We start from the raw sequence: 22,381 nt of genomic DNA on the forward strand, positions 1-22,381 counted from the left end.
CAGAAAATGTCCACCCGGATCTACTTTATAACACATCCGGTGTCTGTAGCTCCTTTCTCATTGGCTTACACCAACTCTAACATTTCCCCTCCTCCACTCGTGTGGATATCTATCCCAAAGTCCAACCCCCACGCTTTTCATTTCAGGAAGAAGCGGATCCAACGTTGTATTCGCCGCTGCTGGCCCAGTGCCTTTAACGTTGATTTAAAAATAATAGCATCTGGTTGTAAGACAAAACACATGTTCTATGTAGTCAACGGCCCTCCGGACCAGCTGTCTATCCCGGTCTGAGACCAGAAAACATGGACTGGACAGTGAGCAGTCGGGCCCTGTTGTGGTGCTTTTTGTCGTTGCTTTGCTGCGCTGGGATCCCACAAAAGGTAAGAGGGGCTAACTGCATAAGCTAGCTTAAGTTAGAAGATATTATCTCGGAGTTACCCGCATAACTATTCGTTTCACCCAACTTTAGGCTTGTTTTTCTGCTTTTAGTGCAACTAATATTGAAGTACAAACTTGAATAAGTGTCATTCAGTGAACCTTTTCACTCTGTCTGTGTGCTGCGTGTTGTATTCACATGATAGAATTAAGCTAACGTTAGCTTTATGGCTAAAAGCACAACTTTTTAAGTAATACCATCTTTGGAAACCCTATAATTAACATTGCTCACATTTCTTTATAACATTTTTAATTCATTATACCAGGGTTCTCAGATAAAGCAAACCGTAGGAGCATGAAAATAACATATCCATCCTCTTAAAAAAGATCTCTCTGTTATTCAATATGACAATTTGCTGTCTATATGTTGTAGGTTTGTGGTTGTTAGACTGTCTCGAAACTACTTAATTTGTTCTTGTCATCAACCTCCCCAAAGTATTTCAGAATCATATTGGCAAGCTTAAGAAATGCCCGTTCATTTATATCACTGCTGAAACATAGAGCTTATACTGTACTGTTGTTAAGGCTTGATGATATGTTAATGTTCCCACAGCTTGCATGATAACAACACACCTCCTTATCTTTGTCACAAGGCTGAACTCGTCCTTTGTTTGCACATGAGTTGCTACTTCAAAATGTGTTGCTTATTGTTTGAGTCATTAATTAACATTGACAATGAAAAGGTGGCAAACCAGGTAGTGCAAGTCAAACGTGTCAAGCAAAGCATGGCATTGTTGTGCATCCAGAAAATGTACAAAACAACCACACAAACATCAATGCCTTTGTTCACATCACATGCAATGCATTGTACTAAATGTGGCTGAAACTGAGCCAGATTCCTAGAAGGTCTCCATGCAGGGACATTAGCTAAAATGCTAGTAAACCAATTCAGATAAGAAGAAGATTAAAGTAGCCTTATAATCCCCTATCATGTCTCAGGTTCTTCTTAGCCTTGTTGACAGTCTGCTTCTGTAGTAATGCTGACAAATGACAAAGGCTATCTATACATGGTGCCATTTGTGAGTGTGTCTAGGAGAGAAAGAGAGAGACACATAGAGAAAAGACTCATCTTACTGCATCATCTTCGCAATTGAGGTATTAATACATATTTTGCAAGGAGGATATGATAGTGACTAAAATCTAGCTTGCAGTCTCAGATGATATGTTTGTTTTAAGAAACGTATTCTCACATTAGGCCCACGCCCCACTTTACACATCCGCTGGCCCACAACAACTCTAATATTATTTTACTACTTTATACCAGCCAACCTTAGTCATGCTGTTTATGCGAGTCAAAGTTGTGATCCTACACTATCTTATCAGAACAGTAGATTGGCTAGGCTCTGAATGAGTGTGCCTGAGCGAGTGTGCCTGAACGAGGGCCAACACGTGACATCCTCTCCACTTGAGCAACTCCATGCAGAGAGCAGCTTACACACGTTGTTGACAAGATATGCTGCTTGAAAATAATGTTCTTCTTCATCAAAATGTGGATATGTGAACCACATTGCTTTTTAAACAATAATGTTCCTATGACATTTGAGCTCACCTTTCCTACTGTAGTATAATTAAACTCTCATAGGTGCCTGAGACTGAATACAATCAAACAACCCCAAGCCTGTGTCATCTTCATGCAGCCCTAAAGGGAGATCTCTAATGACTACTTGAGTATGTTGGACTTAAGTGACTTTCAAAACTAATCTTTATGACCTGTTGCTTCACTACAGCTACCCTGACAAGTAGGTGTGAGATAAGTATTTCTTGGTTCCTGTGTTGTTGTTGCGCCGAAGCAAGCTGCAAATGTACTGCTTATTACTGTGACGTGTCAGTTGTAAGAGAGTGTTCCACTTCTCAACGAAACAACTGTGACATTTAGCGCAAGCCCAATTAATACATATGTTGTCAGACTCGCCCTATCATTTTCTTGCTAATGCTGTTTTTACAATTTACGACTTCCTTTAAAGCTATGATTCATTTTATTGTGTGTACTCATACATGTGCCTCTCTTCCACACATGCAACTCTAAATAAGTCCGTAAAAGCCTGGAAAATCAGTTTCACACAGCTCCAGTGCATCAGTGTTTCAGATGACACCACCGATGAATCTGCCTGTATGCAATTTAGCCACACACGTGTTTATTTTGTTGTCCCACTATAAATGTAATTTTTCTGTTGTTTTCGGCACTCGCACACCTTTTATAAGCAGCTGTGCAACAGAAAGCACCTGCTTGAAGTTACCTTCCCACATGCTTGTCAACCATCATAACCTGTTGATGCACCGTGCAGGGCAGCCATGTCACAGTGACACTGGATACTGGGCTTTTGTTTGCTTTCAGATTTTATGATCAGTTTTTCCGAGGATTGTACAGCCGCTTCATTTCGAAGGATGAATACAAGAAACAGATTGGCGCATGACTGGCCCTTTACCTTCCTCTCCTCCATGAGTCATCATCCCCTCCCCTGTTTCTCTTACACGTGTCACTCAGCTTTTGTGTCCTATAAAGAGGCATTTTGTCTATCTGGCTCTTAGTTTGTACACAAACAATTATTTCTTCCGAGACTAGGGATTTATTTTGCAGTCTCTACTCGGGTGCTCTTACTATCGGTTTGTGATGTAATAATAATTCACTATCTTGAAGATATGAGAGTATCTGACAAAGGGGTAATAAGGCAGGTGTACTCCTAAAGCGCTTGTTTACACTCACTGGGAAAGCTGCCAGTTCCAGCCTGTCCTGTATTCAGGTTGGTTTGCCATACAAGAGGATGTGAAGCACACTGACACTCCAGCCGGCTACCAGTGACTTCATGAGCATTGTACTCAGTGTCCCTTAAGGTATGCCTGGCCGCATTGTACAGGAGAAAGTGAAGACCTCAGAACCTGCCAAGACTTTGGTTTTGCCCAGTTCTGTAGTGTTATGTAACTCGCTTACACAACAATTTCAACATTTCTGTGTTAACTCAGAATGAGGAAACGAGAGGGAGAACCATGATGTTTGAGTATTCTAATATAGCTTTCCCACTCACCACTGATGATGTTTTACCAAAGCAGTCGCTGTGAGCGGCTAGACATTTCAAACGACATGTTCCCTGAGGCAACACTGTATATTCAACAGTTGAATATCAGTGTCCGTCCAAAACTAACAGGCCAACAGATGTTAGGAGAGTTATTTGCTTGCGAAACCAAAAACCCTGATGGAGGTAACGGGGGGGGGCCCAAAAACAAGTTAGTTATGATTCTCCCAGTACACGTGTGTAATGCTTGTGAGTTTGCAACCCAGTGGGAACACTCACAGGTGTACAATATTGACACGAAAGTTGTTATAGGATGTGAGACTAAAGAAGGGGACTGGTAGGCAAATGTGGAAGGACCCAGTTTCCTTCTGAAGAGTGAAACGTTCAGTTTATAGAATAGTTGCCTCTGTCTCTGTTATAACAGGAGTCATTTTCCCATTTTAAGTTTTAACCTGAAGAACACACAGGGAGAAAGTCATTTTCGTGAACTGGTTATTTTTTATGATCTTGGTTTTCTAAGGAAAGAAAGCTCTGGGACAAAGGGGAACACCCTGAGTGACACAGTGAGGGTAGTGGTTGTTTTTGCTCTCCTTACCACATGCGCAGGCCTGAATTACTAGCTCTGGTGGTTTGTTTGTGTCTGACTTGGGAGCACTTTAACCCCCGCGGTCCTTATCTCTACAATAGTGGGGAAATAATCAGAAGAGCGTGATAGTAACTGTAGGATGATAATCTGCCTTATAATGTATGCATGTGGGGGCTATTTGCACTGCCCCCAGGGAGCTGTAAATGGGATTAGTCAGAGAAGTTGATCAATACCGCTGTGGGTCAGCAGGAAACTGAGGTCTGTCTGCTCGGTTTTCCAAGACTCCTGTGGTAAGGATGGCAGATTTAGTGGCATTCCCAGATTGTTTTTATTCCCAGCCTGACCCTGAGAGTGAGCCACTGAAAAGTGCTAATGCGCTGTGCCTGATTTATGAGTCAGGAATCAGTCAAAAACATTTGGCATGTCAATGATTGCATGATATGTGAAACTTTTTTGTCAGTAATTGAAGTACACAAAATGGTTACATTTTCTGGAGTAGAGAAAACTCTTGTGTACCAGTTGCATATCATCTTGAAAAAACATCTTAAATGAAAGTAGAGAGAGAGTGGACATGCTCACTTGGTACTGCACTTTTGGGGTTGTCTGGCATTCAGAGCTCTCCAACACACCCACTGGACATCTTCCTGCACATTGGTGCCAAAAACCATAAGAAGCCCACGGCTTGGTTATCAAGAGTGGCGTTTTTAGAATTCCATAGTGGGGTGAGCGCAGCACACATCCCCCACAGAGCTGTTCATTCAGGCATAAGCCAAGTCATGAGGCCGGGTCGTTTAGCTGTCGTTGTGGTTATGGCTTGAACTGATTTCCCTGGACTTGCTGCATCTTTGTATGTATTGCGTTTTGTCAGCTGTCATGAAATGAATCAAAGTCTTCTGATGTCTGAGTGGGAGGGAAAAGTTCTGGAAATAAAGGATCCCAGATGCCCTGTCAGCCCACTAATCATCTGTGCAAAGGGAAGTTAAAGCACTCTTTTCCTTCAGTTCACTGTGCAATCTGTTTTAAAAAAAGCCAAAGTGACCGTTTAAGCTATGCTAGGTGGTAGCACGAGTGTCATGCAGAAGTTTATGCCCAGTTTGTTTTCCTTCCTCCACGTTGCAACCCTCGGCTCAAGCTGTTACTTTGAACCTTCTGAACCCATGCCCCCTGTTACCTAGCCCACTCCTTGTTTGCTCTTCAGTTGTCATTGTAGGGTATTGATTTGAAATTCAATGATTTGTAAAGCCGACTAAGGTGGCACACTCCCTGGGGCAACCCAACACCCCACCCCCTTTCAACGAAATGCTGCCAAAACAGGCCCCTTTTCTCAGAGAGTGGACCCTCTTCTTCCATATTTCTGCATTCCACTGTCTGTGATTATATCATCTCAAGCTGTCGTTTTGATATGATAATAAGCATACGTACATTAATGTTTGGTCCAGGTGTGTGAGGATCAGTAATTAGTAGTAGTAGTAAAGTTATTAGTGGCTCATTATTCACCACCTTAATGCAGCCAGGAGCACAGGTTATGAATTAAGTGAAAGCATGCATGCTCAAACATGCCTGCTTACTAATGACTGAATTTAATATGTTGTCACTTTTGATTCATGTGCATTAATTAATTAATTAATTAATTAATGTGAATATCTAAAGAGTAGAGATTGCTACAAGTACATCACCTTGATTTTTTTCCCGTTCTGTAGGGGTTTTGCGGCGCCAGCACTGTTTCCCTTCCTGAAAGCCTGCTCTTTGTGTCCACGCTGGATGGAAACCTGCACGCCGTTAGCAAGAAGTCAGGCTCTATCAAATGGACTCTGAAAGAAGGTAAGAGGAGAGGACAGGAGTCAATTGTAACCTTTTTCTCAAGTCACAGTTCCTTATTCAGGTTACACTTGCAAAACCACTTGTGTTGCCACAGGGAAAACAATGAGATCCCACTGCTGTTTCTTAACCACAATGACAATAGTGATATGTCTTTTGTCAGTTTTAGGGTTAAGGTATAGTATAACACAACCAAAATACCTTAGTGGGAAAACCTTAGGTGGGATTAAGCACATGGAAGTACTGGGCGCTGTTCTCCTAGCTAGGCATGGAAACTAGGTAATTATTAACTGAAAGAGGGGCAGAAATAGCCTGTAATCAAGGTCAGAATGGGCAAGGGTAAGCCACGTTGCTGTAGTGTCACCTACACACACACACACACAGCATGTACTATGGGTACCTTTGTTAATGTAGGAACTATACGCTTGGGAATAACATTAGATAAGCGCACTTTAAGGTTTTCAGTAACATGCTGAAAAGTCTCCTAGACATTATTGTTTCAGTGTTCTTATCCATCTTAGAGTTAAACACAAAGCATTACTATTTAACTGTTCTGAAAATACATTTGTATCACTTTTTTTAAGGGATTGCAAAGATTGAAAACGACTCTAGTTTCAACCCACATGTCCTGGTTAGGTCCACCTAATACCCAAGTCATTAATATTCAGAAGCAGCCTCCTCCGCATCATCTGTTTTACTGGAATGACTATTGAATATACATTTGACCAGCTCTGTACCAGGCTCCCCACACACCTGTTGTTGTGCTCTTGTCAGGCAACCATACACCTTCAGAATGAGGGGGAATTAGAAATCTTTTCCCTACACCAAAACAGTACAACTCAGCCCACGTGCATACAGCTGTTTGCTAGTTATATCCTGTCGGCTTTGCAGACCTGTGTTGGTATATCAGCTAACAGGTGTCGGCGTATTTCTGTGAAACCATTGTTTTCCAACAACCGTCTGTTATAACACATAACGAATGCATATGCTGCTTGAACCCAAGAAACAATGGACCTGTTCGGACCTGGTGTCAGCACGTGTCTTTTGTAGGGCTACACGATTTGGAAAAAATAGCTAATAGGGACTCATTTGACTACTATTTCAATATATACGGTATGATTTACGATTGTGGAAACTCTTCCCACCGTCATCGAAATATATATTCAAATGAAGTTTGGTTCAAGAGGATCTGTATTAAACAAGCACTATTTTATTAAGTGAGAGCCAGGACATCTCTGAAGCACCAAACTACCGTATTCCAAATGATAATGTCAAATTTGTTTGTTTCTTTCCAAAGATTGAGCTAGTCCATATTGCAATTTTGATAACATTTCTATTCATTGTGGAGCCTTTTGTAATTCATTCACAAGTAAACCGCTCCACAGACGTCAGTTCAAACCTGCAATTAAGTGTGTCCCCAAACTTGTCTTGAGAGACCACCTTTGATCCGATCTCCTTTCCCTACTCACATTTAGGTGCCTTCTCTTACACCGACAATATGATAATGACATCCAAAACACAAGATCCCCTCATGTGGTTCCTTTGATATGAGAAATACTATCAAAATAATAATGTTTTTAAAACACAGACACTGTTCAAATACACAGAGCTATTTTCATTGGACAAAGCCAGCGACTGAGCGCTTCCTTCTGGTTAAGCAGAGGATGTTAGTTTAGAGACGGTCTTTCAATGCGGCCAAGACCCCCCCCCAGAATGGGTTCTGAGCGATAGGATCCCAAAGCTTCCTCAATTTGTCTTGGGTGCATTCACACCTGTAGTTAAAGCTGTCTACTTGTGATTGGTTGTTAACGCCAAGTCTTAACAGGCCCAATGGCCACCTTCAGGTTATCCTACGCTTCCCCCCCCCCCCCCCCCGCTCCTGTTGACCCCTTTAGGCACCTCCACAGAGATCAGCACCATCTGGTCCCCGCCCTGTATGTTCACACAGTAGGGAGGTGTGTGTTTGTCTAGTAGCAATAGTTGTGAACACTTTGTCTCTGGGCTTAAAGAGCTATTGTGTTTTTCTGTAACTCTTTTGTATCGGGTTTCCAGAGTGAAGCACAAAGTTGAACAGTAGGTAGATGTATTTTAAGAACATATTAAGAATGCCAAATGAAATGAAAGGAGACAGATACAGCAATGTTTTACAGGTGAATAATCATACACAGGAGGAAAAAGCAACATACTATAATACTTTAATGTATCACAAATGTAGTGAAATAGACAAAAGGAGGGAGTATTAAAGTAAGCTGCATTATCCATACATCTATAAATATTGAATTGCTTGCCTTCCAAGCGGAGCTGTTGGCGGACATGACTGTTTGCTTTTCATGTTTGCTCCAAGGGAATTCGTTTTAATTTGGACTTTGCGTGCCGTTGAATGTCACTGATATTCATGTCACTCTCTTGCTCAACAGCTCCTGGCCACAGTTTGCATTGTTGGTTGATATTCTTGTCAGTCCTGACTTGCGTCTTGTCTTCTTTTCTCTCCTCACAGATCCAGTTCTCCAGGTCCCCACACATGTGGCAGAGTATGTCATTTTGCATTGACTTTTTCTCCATGGGTGTATTTTCTAAATAAGTTTGTGTACTAAATATCTGTAACTAAAGGTGGTGAATGTAAATAGTTGTGGTAACTTTTCTTTAGTTTGACTCCCTGTACTGGTATTGATATATCTTCTTATATGTTTCCCTCTAGACCAGCCTTCCTGCCTGACCCCAACGACGGCAGCCTGTACTCTCTGGGAGGAAAGAACAACGAAGGCCTCACAGTAAGAGGAAATCATTTTTTTAATCACAAACCATAATCTCCCCCTGTCTAGTGAGCAACACGCTGTTCAGTTCCCTATTCTGTAGAAAAACATATCCTCTCACATTATACGTGTGTGTGTGTATAAGTCATGCTGAATGTAATGCACGCTCATTCTGAAGTTGTGAACATCAAAAGACATACAGCATGTAGTGGTTTTTCTAATGTTCCGTCATTCATTTTCCCACAACAGAAATTACCCTTCACGATCCCCGAGTTGGTCCAAGCTTCTCCCTGTCGCAGCTCTGATGGCGTACTTTACATGGGTAAGGCTAATGCTCAAAAAAGGAATCAAAATGTAGCCTCGTCTCCTCGCATAAAGGAGCAGGTGTTTCTGAAATCTTCCAGTACCTTTGCGGTCTAGGCCTGTGCTCTTTTGAATTTGAAACAGTTAACAGACGAAAGGTAATCTACCAAAGTGACTGTGTCATTGTCTGAAGGGAAGCGGGTGACATTTGCCTCCACAAAGACATTATCAGTGAATCTTTTGTTTTCATTCAACTGAAGCTGCTGCACGAACAAAGCGTATAGCAAATGCAAAGATAGGAAAGGGTTACCATCTCAAATTCTAGTAGAGTTTATGAGAGTTATCAGGCCAAACCATGCTCCTGGATCCTCTGCAGCGGCCATTTCCAGATGTATTGGTTATGCATTCTTCCATTCGAATCTATGATTAGTACATTACTGCCACTCCCTGCATCGACAGAATAAGCAAGATGCAAGAACAAAGATGGGTTCGTCGTTTAATGATGGAATGGAAACACCCATCACTGTGAAGCACCTTAAGGACAATTTCTAATATACTCGGTATGCTAGAGAGTATTCTAATTTATTCTGTAGATGTTATAGTGTTTAGATACTCGTCTGAATATGTATTTTTTGCTAGGAATATATTTATATTGTATTTTTAAAATGCTGCTGTGACATACACTTTCCTGACTTTGGATAAATAAAGTATCTATTTATTTGATGATTCCTAAACAGGTTTTCTTTAGGTAGGCCAAAAAAACACATTTATCTTGGATGTTTTCACACTATCATTGGACCACAGATTTGAAAAAAGCAAAGAAACTATTATTTAACAGCAAAATAGGGAGAAACCTCAAGAATAGCAACCTTCTCCACAGTGGACAAATGTATTTAAAGGTGACACATTAACAGAGTGGAGAAAGTATGAGTAACCTTACCGTAATTACATTTGTATTATTAGTTAATATTATCAGACCAAGATATATGTTATGATTATGTCAAGAATAATATAAATACTGTAATCATGGCGGAGTGTATTAACTTAATCTGTGTGTGTGTGCATGTGCAGGTAAGAAGCAGGACCTGTGGTATGTGGTGGACCTGTTGACTGGAGAGAAGCAGCAGACCTTGACTTCCTCCTTCGCTGAGATGCTGTGTCCCTCTTCCTCTCTTCTCTATCTGGGACGCACAGGTAAAAATAATTTTAACTCAATTTTGCCAAACTAATTTTCACCAGATTACCATTGCAGCCGATCCTATTCATTTCTTAATCTGACTATTTAACGGGCCTGTTTGTCTTGCATACTGTTACCCAAACTGTTGGCAAACCCTTATTTACCTCTCTTATCTCTTGCTTCTGTCCCCGCCCCTCCCTTAAACCACACCAACCCCCACTATATCCCTGGGATGGTAATTGTAGACACAGACCTACACCATGAGAGCCCTGTCAATTAAATACTTCCTTTACATGGTTTCTAGTCATTACTCACTCTTTAACCAAACGGCACAGATGCTCAATTTTGTTTCAACTTGTCTTCAAGATGTTTTGTTTCGAAGCAAAACCAACTCAATAACACTTTGTACTTCCATGTATCCCCATTAACTGTGGGGTTGCTTTGGGAGTTAGGGTTAGGGGTTATATTTCAAGCTTGTTGTGAAAATAAGTTATTGGGCAATTTTTTTATCAACTAAGGTTTGTTAGAAAATGTTGTCAACTTTAATTGACTGAATATATTCAAAAATGTGGCTTACTATTTACTTATATTTTAACATGTATTTAATAAGTACAGTAGAAGTGAAGCAAGTTTCAGATTTGGGCCGTATTCAATAATACTTTTAAAATTAGCTGAGGGCCAATTAAAAGTCCCCGAGACAAATGTAAAAATCTGTGATATCGGGCTATATAAATACACTTTTATTAATGTATTGTGTTTACTCAAATGCAAACTCAAAGCCTCAATGTTGTGTATGTTCTTAAAGGAAGCAATATGGTGTGAATATGTCCCTGTTGTTCATTTCCCCGTCAGAGTACACCATCACCATGTACGACACCAAGAGCAGAGAGCTGCGCTGGAATGCCACCTATTCCGACTACGCCTCGACCCTTCCTGATGATGACACCAAATACAGTAAGACTATTCAACACGCTGGCTCTTTTGATCAGTTTATTCTCTGACAGACCGTAATAATCACTGGTCCACTCTTCGGTTCCCCACAGAAGTGGCTCATTTTGTGTCCAACGGTGACGGCCTGGTGGTGACGGTGGACAGCGAATCAGGAGACGTTCAGTGGTTCCAGAACTATAACTCTCCGGTGGTGGCCATGTATATCTGGCAGCGCGAGGGCCTCCGCAAAGTTCCCCACACTAACGTTGCCGTGGAAACCCTGCGGTACCTCACTTTCATGTCTGGAGAGGTTGGCCGCATCACACAGTGGAAATACCCGTTTCCAAAAGAGAATAAGCCCAAGAACAAATTCCTGTAAGCAGTGTTAATGACCACTACTCTTTCTGAGTTTTCCTTCTATGATTGTTACTACTATTACTAATTTGGCTAGATACAAAAAAAAGGATGTCTTACTCTAGAAAATAGCATTCAGGGAGAATCATTGGTTGAGCACAGTTTTAAACATGTAAGAACATTCTGCCTATTAATCACAGGGGACTAACTTACTGGAAGGCAGAAGTCAAGCTTTTGTAAGATGTGAGATTGCTTAATGTTGGGATGGAGTCTAGACATGTAATACCTGACAAGTGGATGCTAGCAGGCCTGGTTTCAGCTCAGGTTTCACACTGCAGTACGGCTTTATTTTCATATTTTGAGTTCACACCTGCTTCTGCTGGAAACAGCACTTTCAGTGGTGGAGCCACTGTGACGGTTTCGCCTGTTTAGGGAGATGATGGCAAACTCTTGACAGTTCTATAATACATTCAAGATGTGTTTACTAAGATCCTATTCCGTCACACTTTAGCATGAAATATGTACTATATCTAAAGTAAGTAGGCATTTGACTAACATTGTTTTTCTCCTTTTTTTAGGGCCACTTTGTATGTGGGGAAATACTCCACCAGTCTGTATGCCTCTTCCTCCCTGGTGCACGATGGAGTCACTGTAGTGGTGAGTGACCGTTACAAGTATCTCTTAATTTAGGCAAAACTCAATCGTTATCAGGAAGACATGAACATGGAAAATGTGTGAGTTTTATATTGAGTCAACGTTTATCTACTCATTTTATGCTTCATAATCAGTTTTCCCTTTTGGTTAGTGGTTTCTAAGAATACCGTTGAGTGTGTATGAAAACATCCTGTTCCAGTTGTGTCCTCACTTGCACTGCTTACTTGCGTCACTTTGATTGTTACTGGCTTTGCCCCAAAGAGATCTATTGTCTCTTGTTCTTCATAGTAAAGGCAGCAAATATTAAACACATTGCATGACATTTGTTATCAGATGATAAGATCATTCATTTCAAATGGGAAGATCTTTAAAAATGGTTCTAACATATGTATATTTTGTAATTGTTCTCTTTTGTCCCCCTTTTTCTTTATTCTTTTATATTCTTTTCAGATATTATTTAAATTATCCTTATTTAATTCTGTGAGGCCTCTGATGGAAAATTCACCTGAATTCATAACATGTTTGTGTGTATTTTCTGTGACTGTGCAGCCTCGTGGCAGCACCTTCCCCATGCTGGAGGGTCCCGACAGCCGGGAGACTGACGAGGACAAGGAGTGCTTCATCACGCCCAGCACCAGCGTGTTCAATGCTCCGCTGCGGAAGAGAAACCGTATAAACTACATGAGGAACTACCTGCTCCTCATAGGTACTACTTCAGTACACAAACCACAGAGTAATATTACCCACTCTAATAACATTGAAATGTTCTGTCACGGTGACGGAGAAGGTTTTAAGGGTCACCACTTAAAGAAAGTTATAGTTTCAGTGATTATCATGTGTGAGGCTGATATCAGGAAAGATCTCTGTGAAATGATTATCACGGTCTAGGACAGGGGTGTCAAACATATGGCCACTAAATGCTTTGTGCCTATTGAGATACACTGATCTTTAAGTTGTAATGCACATATGTAAATGATAAACTGAAGCATAATATCGTTGAAAAATGTACTTTTTTGCACTAAAACAAAGGGCACAATTTGCAGTTGTCATTATTTGTAGGTTATTATGCTATGAATGTACTGCTTCGGCCAATTAGGGATCAATTTTGGCTGTATGTGGCCCCTAAACTAAAATGAGTTTGACACCGCTGGTCTAGCACCTTGAGTAGGCCATTGTGCTGTGTTGTGAGACTGCCCTCTGCTGGATGATAAAGTAATGTGGATATACTGCATGTCCAATAATATTTTATATGATTTCCCTACTATTTAAACATTGAATAATGATAATGTCACGACTGATAATTAAAACGTTTTTATTCCTGCATTTCAGGTCATCATGAGACGCCCCCTGAAGCTCACACTAAGCTCCTGGAGAAGTTCCCAGACAGCTTCCCTCGCAGCCAAGGCAACGTCATCCCACCCACTACTGACAAGAAGGTTGAGGAGGTGTGTGTCTGTCAGTGTGTGACCCAAGCAACGTTTGGTTTTAAAGATGTTTCAGATATCCAAACATCTGTGCAGATTGTGCTCACTCTCTTCGTCCTGTCCCCCCTTTGCAGAAGGTCAATTATAGTGGGATGGATGATGGCCCCCCTTCCCCTCCGCCTGAAACATCCATCCAGGAACCTGGCACCAGTGGTCGCACTGGGCGTCCAGAGGCCCCGGTGGACTCCATGCTCAAAGACATGGCAACTATCATCTTCTCCACCTTCCTCCTGGCTGGATGGGTGGCCTTTGTGATCACCTACCCTAAAGTAAGTCACACAACACCACCTAGTGGACTGCTGGGTCTCTGCAGCTACATTATCATGAAATACATGTTCATATGTGGAAGTTGTTGATCTTAAAAAATCAAACTCAGATTGAGCCTAGTTTTAATTTGTATGTATTTAAGAGATTGCAGAGCCTCATAATGGGCTGATTTTTATGGGCTCAGAACAGTCTCATAATACACACATGCACACAGAAGGATTCACACTTGTATTTCCGGATCCACACTTGTGTTTGTCAATGCACACACAAATGTGTTCCGTTTCATAAAAATGTAAATAAAATCCAAATACAGAAAAAAGTTTTACATATGTATTTTTGATCCTCTATTTGTTTTCCGTTTAAAACCGCTGCACCTGCAAACACAACCCGCTTTCTGTGCATGGATCGCTGTGCATTCTTGTGTGGGTTTTTTGAGACTCCCCTGACGGTCACCCGATTCGTACTTGTAATTTTTTCTATCTATAGCCAATCAGATGTCTCCTCAATTATAAGCCAATCACATGAGCGCGCCCCCACGAGGGTAGATTTCTTGCGTTCATGACGTAGCGCTTCATGTACGCATTTTGCGCTGTCCGGAGCTGACAGGTCCATGGAGCCTGCCTGCAGGCGCTAATCTCAGGACACTTCCACTCTCAGTACATTGCCACTTTCCGAGCAGGAAATGCACGCAAATACAAGCCTTTATATTAAGGTACAGTGCCACTTTCCGAACCATTAATGAATGCTTGTGTACATAAAAACGGCAGGCAAAACCGTTTTAAATGTGTGTGTTTCCTGTATGGCGAATACAGCTGCTTTATTTATGTCTGTATGAAGTTGTTGTGAGTGTGGAGGGAGCAGCTACAGGTTAGCTTAGCCTAATCGATCAGTGCACTACGAAGCCAGTGCTAGACAGTGAACTGTCAACGGGGGGGGAGCCCCGCCGGTCATTATCGGCCGATATTCACTCTTAATAGTTTGATCGGTGCTCTCTATAAAGGCCGATCAGGAGAGCTGGATCTGATCGATATGGACATAAACGCGAGTGAAGTTTTAGCGAGCTGCATGAGAAACTGACGGGCTGTCAGGAGAGAGGGAGGGAGAGAGGAAAAGAGATGATCCGTTACTCCCGTGTTATTAGCCATAGTCCGGTAATTACCTGCTAACGGAAACTCTGCTACACAATTCTTCTTCTTATTATTATTATTATTGAAACATGACCGGTAAGTTTCAAATTTGTCCGGTAAAATTAATTCTGTCCGCGGAAACCCTGCTCCGGACAGCGCAAAATGCGTATATGAAGTGTCATGAACGCAATAAATTATACCCTCGTGGGGACGCGCTCATGTGATTGGCTTAGAACGAAGGAGACATCTGATTGGCTATAGATAGAAAAAATTACAAGTACGAATCGGGTGACCGTCAGGGGAGTCTCAAAAAACCCACACACGAATGCACAGCGATCCATGCACAGAAAGTGGTTTGTGTTTGCAGGTTCAGGGGATTTAAACGGAAAACAAATATGTGAGGATCAAAAATACATATGTAAAACTTTTTTCTGTATTTGGATTTTATTTACATGTACATTGAAAAACACAAGTGTGGATCCGGAAATACAAGTGTGAATCCTTCTGTGTGCATGTGTGTATTATGAGACTGTTCTGAGCCCATAGATTTTAGAATGAATTGATTGATTCATGTAATACATAATGATTAAGTTTGAGCAACTGTCTGTAAAGCATGTACTCCTTTTAGAGAAAGAATAATAAGAAGTGAATTCCACTAAAGAAGACACAATACATTTTCTGCCATTGTCTAAAATAAGTTGGAAATGATGTACACCAGAAATTGGCAGAGCATCTAATTCGTGCATCCCTCGGCTGAAAACAGTTGTGTTGTTCTTAGACACTCAGACATCTCTCCTCTCTCTCCACAGAGTGTCCACAAGCAGCAGCAGCTGCAGCACCAGGAGTTCCAGAGACAGATGGAGGAGAAGTTGGAGCTGCTCCAGAGACAGCAGCCGTTCCCCCCTGCAGACGGGGGCCTGGGCTTGGCCCCCGAAAGCGACTATCTGGAGGTGGCCCGCACTCGCTCCGAATATTCCGACCACAGCAGCCCTAATGTGACCCCCCGCGCCTCCAACCACTCCAACCTGTCTGTGTCTGAACTGGGCAGCTCTGCCAATGAGCACGAAGATGGAGGTGAACAATTAAAATTACACGCACACACTTTGATTGCACCTTTTTTTTTTTTACATTATATCTTTATTAGGTTTTTCAAATACAACACAAAACAGAACAGCTCATACATGACATGACAAGTAAGGTACGTAGATAGGAATAAGAAATGCAAATACAAATGTAGGGATCCCCAACTTCTACCATTCTCCATCCGGGGGATAGAGGCAACAACAAAATTAAGTTAGATAGTAATAACTATCAAAAATAAATAGACAAATACAGATGAATGTATACAGGGGTAGTATTTGATTGCACTTTTTAAGAATTGTAACCCAGTTTTCATAGTTTAAAATGATTTATTTTTCTTTTCAGAGGATGACTCCAATATAGTCAGAGTGGGCAACATAACTTTCCGTCCCAAAGAGGTCTTGGGTCACGGTGCTGAGGGCACCATTGTGTACAGGTAAGTCTGAACAAATCTGTCAACAATTATTCCCTATTCTTGTCTTATTTGTAAAATAGTGACCTAATATCATATTGTTGTACTGCCATTGTTTCTCCACAAGGGGTCAGTTTGACAACCGTGCAGTTGCAGTGAAGAGAATTCTCCCAGAATGCTTCAGCTTTGCAGACCGGGAAGTCCAGCTGCTGAGGGAGTCAGACGAGCACCCGAATGTCATCCGCTACTTCTGCACCGAGAGGGACCGCCAGTTCCAGTACATCGCCATTGAGCTGTGTGCTGCCTCTCTTCAGGAGGTATGGGGGGGGGAGGATAGATCCGTTTGAATCTGGGAGAATTTGCAATAATTGTGTTGTTCTTTTGGAAAACAAGAAGCATTTTGCTAATAACAGCACATAGGAATAACTGATGCTTCCTTAATGATGCATTACTTTTTTTGTGTAAGTACCATGCATTTTTACTGCTAGTGCCTTTGAAAGTTTGTCAATAAGTGGAGGAATTTGCAATGATTATTTGTCTTTGTTTCAATATTCTACAGAAGTAGAAATTATATTTTGGTTCCCTACACATCAATGTGAAATTGAGACGCCATGTTTTAATTACTGGACTTCACTAACTGGTGTTTCATTTCTCTAGTATGTGGAGAGGAAGGATTTCGACCGTCATGGACTTGATCCTGTTATACTTCTTCAGCAGACCATGTCAGGACTGGCCCACCTGCACTCTCTAAACATAGGTATCATTGCCATCATTACTGGCTGTTATATATAACCAAACATCTACATCACTTGCAAGCTTGTTTTCCTCGTCTCATCTGGATACTTTTCCTTCAGTCCACAGAGACCTGAAACCCCACAATATCCTGGTGTCCATGCCCAACGCCCACGGCCGGGTCCGGGCCATGATCTCAGACTTCGGCTTGTGTAAGAAGCTGGCAGTGGGCCGCCACAGCTTCAGCAGAAGGTCGGGGGTTCCCGGCACCGAGGGCTGGATCGCCCCCGAGATTCTCAGCGAGGACTGCAAAGACAACCCGGTGAGTCAGTGGGAGAGAAGCTGCACTCTCAGCAGGGATGGGATGGGATAGGACTTTATCGCGGATGGCAATGAGAAGGAATATTCCATATTCAAAATAATCTCACACGAGTAACTCGGGTTTAAAAAAAAAAGAAAGCCTTATTTATATCAAATTAAATAATTATCATGTATCAAAGAACAGACGTATTATGTTTTGCTTTGATTTACTTATTTAAGATTGTTTTATTTTCTGCTTTCCACTTAAAAAAGGATGTCACAAAAAAATTATTTGTAATGCGATAAAAATCATGTGATTCCTAACTAAGGTTAAAGGATATAAACGTAGTTGACAACACAAAACAAGCATTTAAGAAGTTTTCCCTCAAATGTTCTCCAGTTTGGACAGAAAAGAACCCCTCAAAAAACTGTCTACAGGGTGAATGTTCAAGATTCAAGGTTCTTTATTAGTCATGCGAACATAGCTACAGTGTAGTTATGCCGATGAAAATCTTGTGTTACAGGCTTCTCCAACAGTGCAACACAAAACACAGATAAACAGAAAAATATAGTGCAAGTAAATAGTAATACAAAAGAAAAATAGTTTAAAAAAGTTAAATAGTGTAACAAGAGTCAATATGCAAGTTAAGAAATATGATATATTAGGTAAATAGATACATATTTTTGAAGTAGCAGCCAGATGAATATTAAGGATGTTGTTTCAACAGTTCAGGTGTTTAAAGGAGAGGTGTCGTGCTTTTCCGGTTATTACCCGTCCCCTTGTGTGTTATGAAGGTTTTTATGCATGTAAACGGTGTGCAGAGTCAAAAACCCTCAAAGTACACCCTGTAGCGAGTAAAACTCTAACACAGAAAATACCTCCCCAAAACGCCTCGTTGGAGATACGTCATTGTCCATTTGATTCTTCCGGGACGGCATGATGTCAAGCCGTACCCGGAACGAAATGGACCAATCCGTGGAGCCGTTACGTCACGTCCGCGGAGCTGTTACGTTAAGCCCTTCCTCACACACACATCTGTGTGCAGGGAGCAGGCAGCTCAGCTGATTTCTCCTCCCTGGCTGCAGGCTGATAACAGACAGTTGGGATCGTGGCAAAATTCTCTCTGCAGACCCATTCTCACAGCGTTTATCAACCTTTTTCTTACTCAATATCAAGCCACACTTATTGTTTTTACTTCGGATGTGAGTTTGTGTGTGCTCAGGATGAGTTTGGCTGTGTTTCGCTATGTATCCTAAACAAGGAAACAACACCTCCACGGAGCTCAGCGCGATTCACAACGTCCCGACCAATCAGAGCACACTGTGCTCACAGGGAGGGTGGGGGCTGGAGCTATTGGAGCTACAACGAGCCGTTAAAGGCAGAGAGTGAAATTCAGTGAATACACGTAGTTTACAGAGATGCTGTATGAGAAACCAATGTGAGTTTGGAAAAATGCACAATATAAATCTATTCTAGTAGACCTCAACAATGGAATTATGATCAGTGGAAATGGCCATGACACCTCTCCTTTAACAAATGTTGCTTCAACAGTTCAGGTGTTTAACAGTCTTATTGCCTGTGGGACTCAAATGAGCATTATTAACATAAACAGATAAACCAACACTAGAATACATAACTTGATATATTTGGGTGATAAATGTTTGTTTCATTTCATGCCTCACTGACCTCCCCCTCCTCTCCTTCTCTTCTCCCTTGCAGACCTGCGTTGTGGACATCTTCTCTGCTGGTTGTGTGTTTTACTACGTGGTGTCTGAGGGAAGCCATCCCTTCGGCAAGTCCCTGCAGAGGCAAGCCAACATCCTACTGGGCACATACAGCCTGGACCATCTGCTAACTGACAAACATGGTGAGGAATAAACCTGCTTTTGTTCCTCACATCACTCTCAGAGATGCATAACTAAAGTCATGCAGTTCATTTTGATTAATAAGGGCAGGTAGGCTGATGTGATTGATGGATTGTTTGTATCTGTTAATTTACGGCAAACCATTTCTTGTTTTTTTTAACAATGTATGCTGTTTGATCATACCCTGCGAGCACATCAAAACCAGCCTGTTTGTGTTATTTTTCAGAGGACTTTGTAGCCAGAGCTCTGGTAGAGCAGATGATGAGCATGGAGCCCCAAAGGAGGCCTTCAGCTGAGAGCGTTCTCAAACACCCTTTCTTCTGGAGCCTGGAGAAGGAGCTGCAGTTTTTTCAGGTCAGCTGTTTATATATCTTCCTCTGCTTACTGTAAAAAACACTTAAAGGCTGTTTTAATGTGAGTACTGTGCTACTACAAACTAATCTGTACACACACTCCTCTCAGGTTACTTGGTATTTGTGTAAATCCTCATTTCTGTTGTGCTCTGATTCATCATTGTTAAACTTCTTCATACCTAAAGGCAACATACATGCTGGCTATTTCAATATCATTTGGACAGTAATCTTAGGTTGTCTCTATTCTTCACATATTTACTTCACATATTAGAATGGTTGGAATTTCTCTAAAGCCACGTCTGAACCTGTGGAACTTAATTGATATGCTATATAATAGATTTGAGGTCTTATACAGAATAAGAATGTCTTGCATGCTGACACTTTTTTTGTTGTGGTTGCTTGCAGGATGTGAGCGACAGAATAGAAAAGGAACCGCTGGACGGGCCAATCGTGAGACAGCTGGAGAGAGGAGGGAGGGCTGTTGTCAAGGGTGACTGGAGAGAGCACATCACAGTGCCACTGCAGACAGGTATGAAACTGGCTGAAATGTAAACATGTCAAATTCAAGCTCCTGGTACCCCCCTTTTTAAAATAATGTTTGATATGTTGCTTAAATGTAGGGTTTCGGTTGAGCGCATATGAAGTATTTCAGATTAAAGCTAGTTTTGCATTGACATGGTATACTTTCAGAGTGGCACTGAATGCAATATCCTGTCACCAGAAAATGTTGCATTGCTCGCTAAACTGAGCTTGCTACTTCCTGTCAGAATCGTCACCTGCTGAAAACCACAACCTCAACTGGTTCTCTTCAGACTTTGCACTCAGTTTATTTGACAAATGGCACTGATAGTCATGAAATGAGCGGGCATTTTTTGATCAAAATACAGAGTAATGTGAGGTCATAATATATTAAATTCCATCTTATAACAACAGAAGATCAAATTATACTCGTGTTTTTCTATATTTACAAGCAACTACCTTTTAATATGGAATTGTTTTATACTTGGCCAACCTTTTTTTGACTGTTATACAACCCTTAAAGTCTTTCACTTGAAGTAATTCAGACACCAGGGGCCAGATCAGTTTGGCTAATTCAGGATAAAGTAAGAAGACAGTTGTATCATCTCACTGTTTATCGATTCCTTGTTGAATGATTTTCCTTTTGTCTATCTCTTCCTTTGGCAGATCTGCGGAAATTTCGCTCCTATAAGGGAGGCTCGGTCAGAGACCTGATGCGTGCAATGAGAAATAAGGTAGGAATGTGTTGAAGTGTTTCAGGTCTTACAGTACAAATCTGTTTCTAACGCTTGACCTTCTTCCTTCTTCAGAAACATCATTACCGGGAGTTGCCTGCTGAGGTTCAGGAGACACTGGGCTCCATCCCTGATGACTTTGTCTCCTACTTCACCTCCCGCTTCCCCCACCTGCTAATGCACACATACCTGGCCATGCGGACCTGTGCGTCTGAGAGGCCATTCCTGCCTTACTACTCCACTGCAGATCAGCTTGCAAAAACACAGACCCTGCACACACACCTCGGGCCCCAAAGACAAAAAGAGCCATGTACTCAGCCCTTGACAACACACACATCTCCCCCCTCTTCACAACCACAGGAACCTACACATTCGTCACAGCCAGCGCAGGTCCCTCACACAGATCCTGCTGAATCAGCGCCCTCTTCTTTACCCGATGAGCCTGTAGCTTCACATTTGCCAGTTGAGACAGTGGAGCCAGCTCTGTCCACACAGACTGACCTGCAGAGTCCAACCGTGAACCCCACACCTGCCTCAGAATCACCAACAGATCCTCTCGTGCTAGAACAATCCATTCAGTCTGAGGTGCACGCCCTGCCAGGTCCTTTGATACTGGGTAATGAATCAGTGTGAGGTGGAGCCAGCACAAACAGGAGCATTGCCTTCAAGAGTGAACACCAAGTTGGGCTCAGCTGCTGCAGTATGAGCTGGTGAGGACCAGGCCTGCAGTGCCTGCGATCCACCGCTGGGTGCAGCAGCTGTTCCCTTAATAAGTGCCTTCTGCTCACCTGGGTTAAAATGTCGCCTAACAGAACCGTCCACTTGTTGTTGTTCCTGCTTCGAGGAAGTCAGATAAGAATCAGGGTGATGCAGGACCTTATATTGTAGCAGGACTGAGCAAAGAGATATTTTTTATTTTCTATCAGCATGTCCAAAAAATTGTGTTTGTCCCTAAAAATATCTGGCCTCTATTGTGGGAAACATGTCTGGATGTTGTTGGATAGTTTTATAGTGCAATGTCGTATTTCTGAGTGAGCCTCTTCACTGCACAGATACTGTATGTGTATTTTTGTATAGACGGTTCAGAATTTGGATGATGATAATGAATTATGTAATGTGGCCGATGTGCCTTTTTTCCTTTTTTTAAATATCACTGTGCTGTGTACAGATCTTAAAAAATGACTATGCTAAGTGTGCTTGATTCCAGTTAATGCTGCTAGACTGCTTCTCTTTTGTCAATCAAGAATTAATGTGCTGACTCCCCAGGAGAGGCCTGCTCCAAATGGTGTTCAGGGTGGCACCCGAATACAGTGGGTAATGAGATTATGTAGTCATAAAAGAGTTTAGCTGTCAGGCAGCAGAGCTCGCTTAAAATAACTTTTCAAGGTTTTTAAAGTGAAGTTAATAACTTGCACATTAAAACATTTTTTTTATACTAAGATTTGGTTGTGGATTAATTTTACTACAAGTCAAGAGGGGGATTGGG

The 22,381-nt window shown here is 41.8% G+C and overlaps 1 protein-coding gene across 2 annotated transcripts; it reads left to right on the forward strand.

Annotated features, from left to right (window-relative positions):
• Positions 1–140: 140 nt before the first annotated feature.
• LOC117492323 (serine/threonine-protein kinase/endoribonuclease IRE1-like) lies at positions 141–22,336 on the forward strand. 2 transcript variants are annotated; one of them, XM_034142501.1, is made up of 23 exons: positions 141–380; positions 5,733–5,853; positions 8,348–8,381; positions 8,549–8,621; positions 8,853–8,925; positions 9,978–10,100; positions 10,936–11,037; positions 11,127–11,388; positions 11,946–12,024; positions 12,571–12,727; positions 13,351–13,466; positions 13,580–13,774; positions 15,709–15,973; positions 16,325–16,415; positions 16,519–16,708; positions 17,049–17,148; positions 17,246–17,445; positions 19,144–19,291; positions 19,516–19,643; positions 20,048–20,111; positions 20,147–20,171; positions 20,828–20,895; positions 20,971–21,062. In XM_034142501.1, the coding sequence occupies exons 1-22, from the start codon at positions 303–305 to the stop codon at positions 20,850–20,852; spliced, it is 2,649 nt and encodes an 882-aa protein (XP_033998392.1). In that variant the 5' UTR covers positions 141–302; the 3' UTR covers positions 20,853–20,895; positions 20,971–21,062. The 2 variants fall into 2 exon arrangements, with proteins under 2 accessions (XP_033998392.1, XP_033998391.1); XM_034142500.1 differs by having other exon boundaries at positions 20,048–20,171; positions 20,971–22,336.
• The last annotated feature ends 45 nt before the right edge of the window (positions 22,337–22,381 follow it).

This window comes from Trematomus bernacchii, unplaced genomic scaffold, assembly GCF_902827165.1.
Source record: "Trematomus bernacchii unplaced genomic scaffold, fTreBer1.1, whole genome shotgun sequence".
Taxonomy (NCBI): domain Eukaryota; kingdom Metazoa; phylum Chordata; class Actinopteri; order Perciformes; family Nototheniidae; genus Trematomus; species Trematomus bernacchii.

What these genes read in the sequence shown, in the direction of transcription:
- LOC117492323 (XM_034142500.1), top strand. Translation starts at nt 303, where the DNA reads ATGGACTGGACAGTGAGCAGTCGGGCCCTGTTGTGGTGCTTTTTGTCG. An exon ending in TGATGGCGTACTTTACATGG is followed by an intron (nt 8,926 to 9,977) that starts GTAAGGCTAATG and finishes GTGCATGTGCAG; the next exon opens with GTAAGAAGCAGGACCTGTGG. An exon ending in CTGACAAGAAGGTTGAGGAG is followed by an intron (nt 13,467 to 13,579) that starts GTGTGTGTCTGT and finishes CCCCCTTTGCAG; the next exon opens with AAGGTCAATTATAGTGGGAT.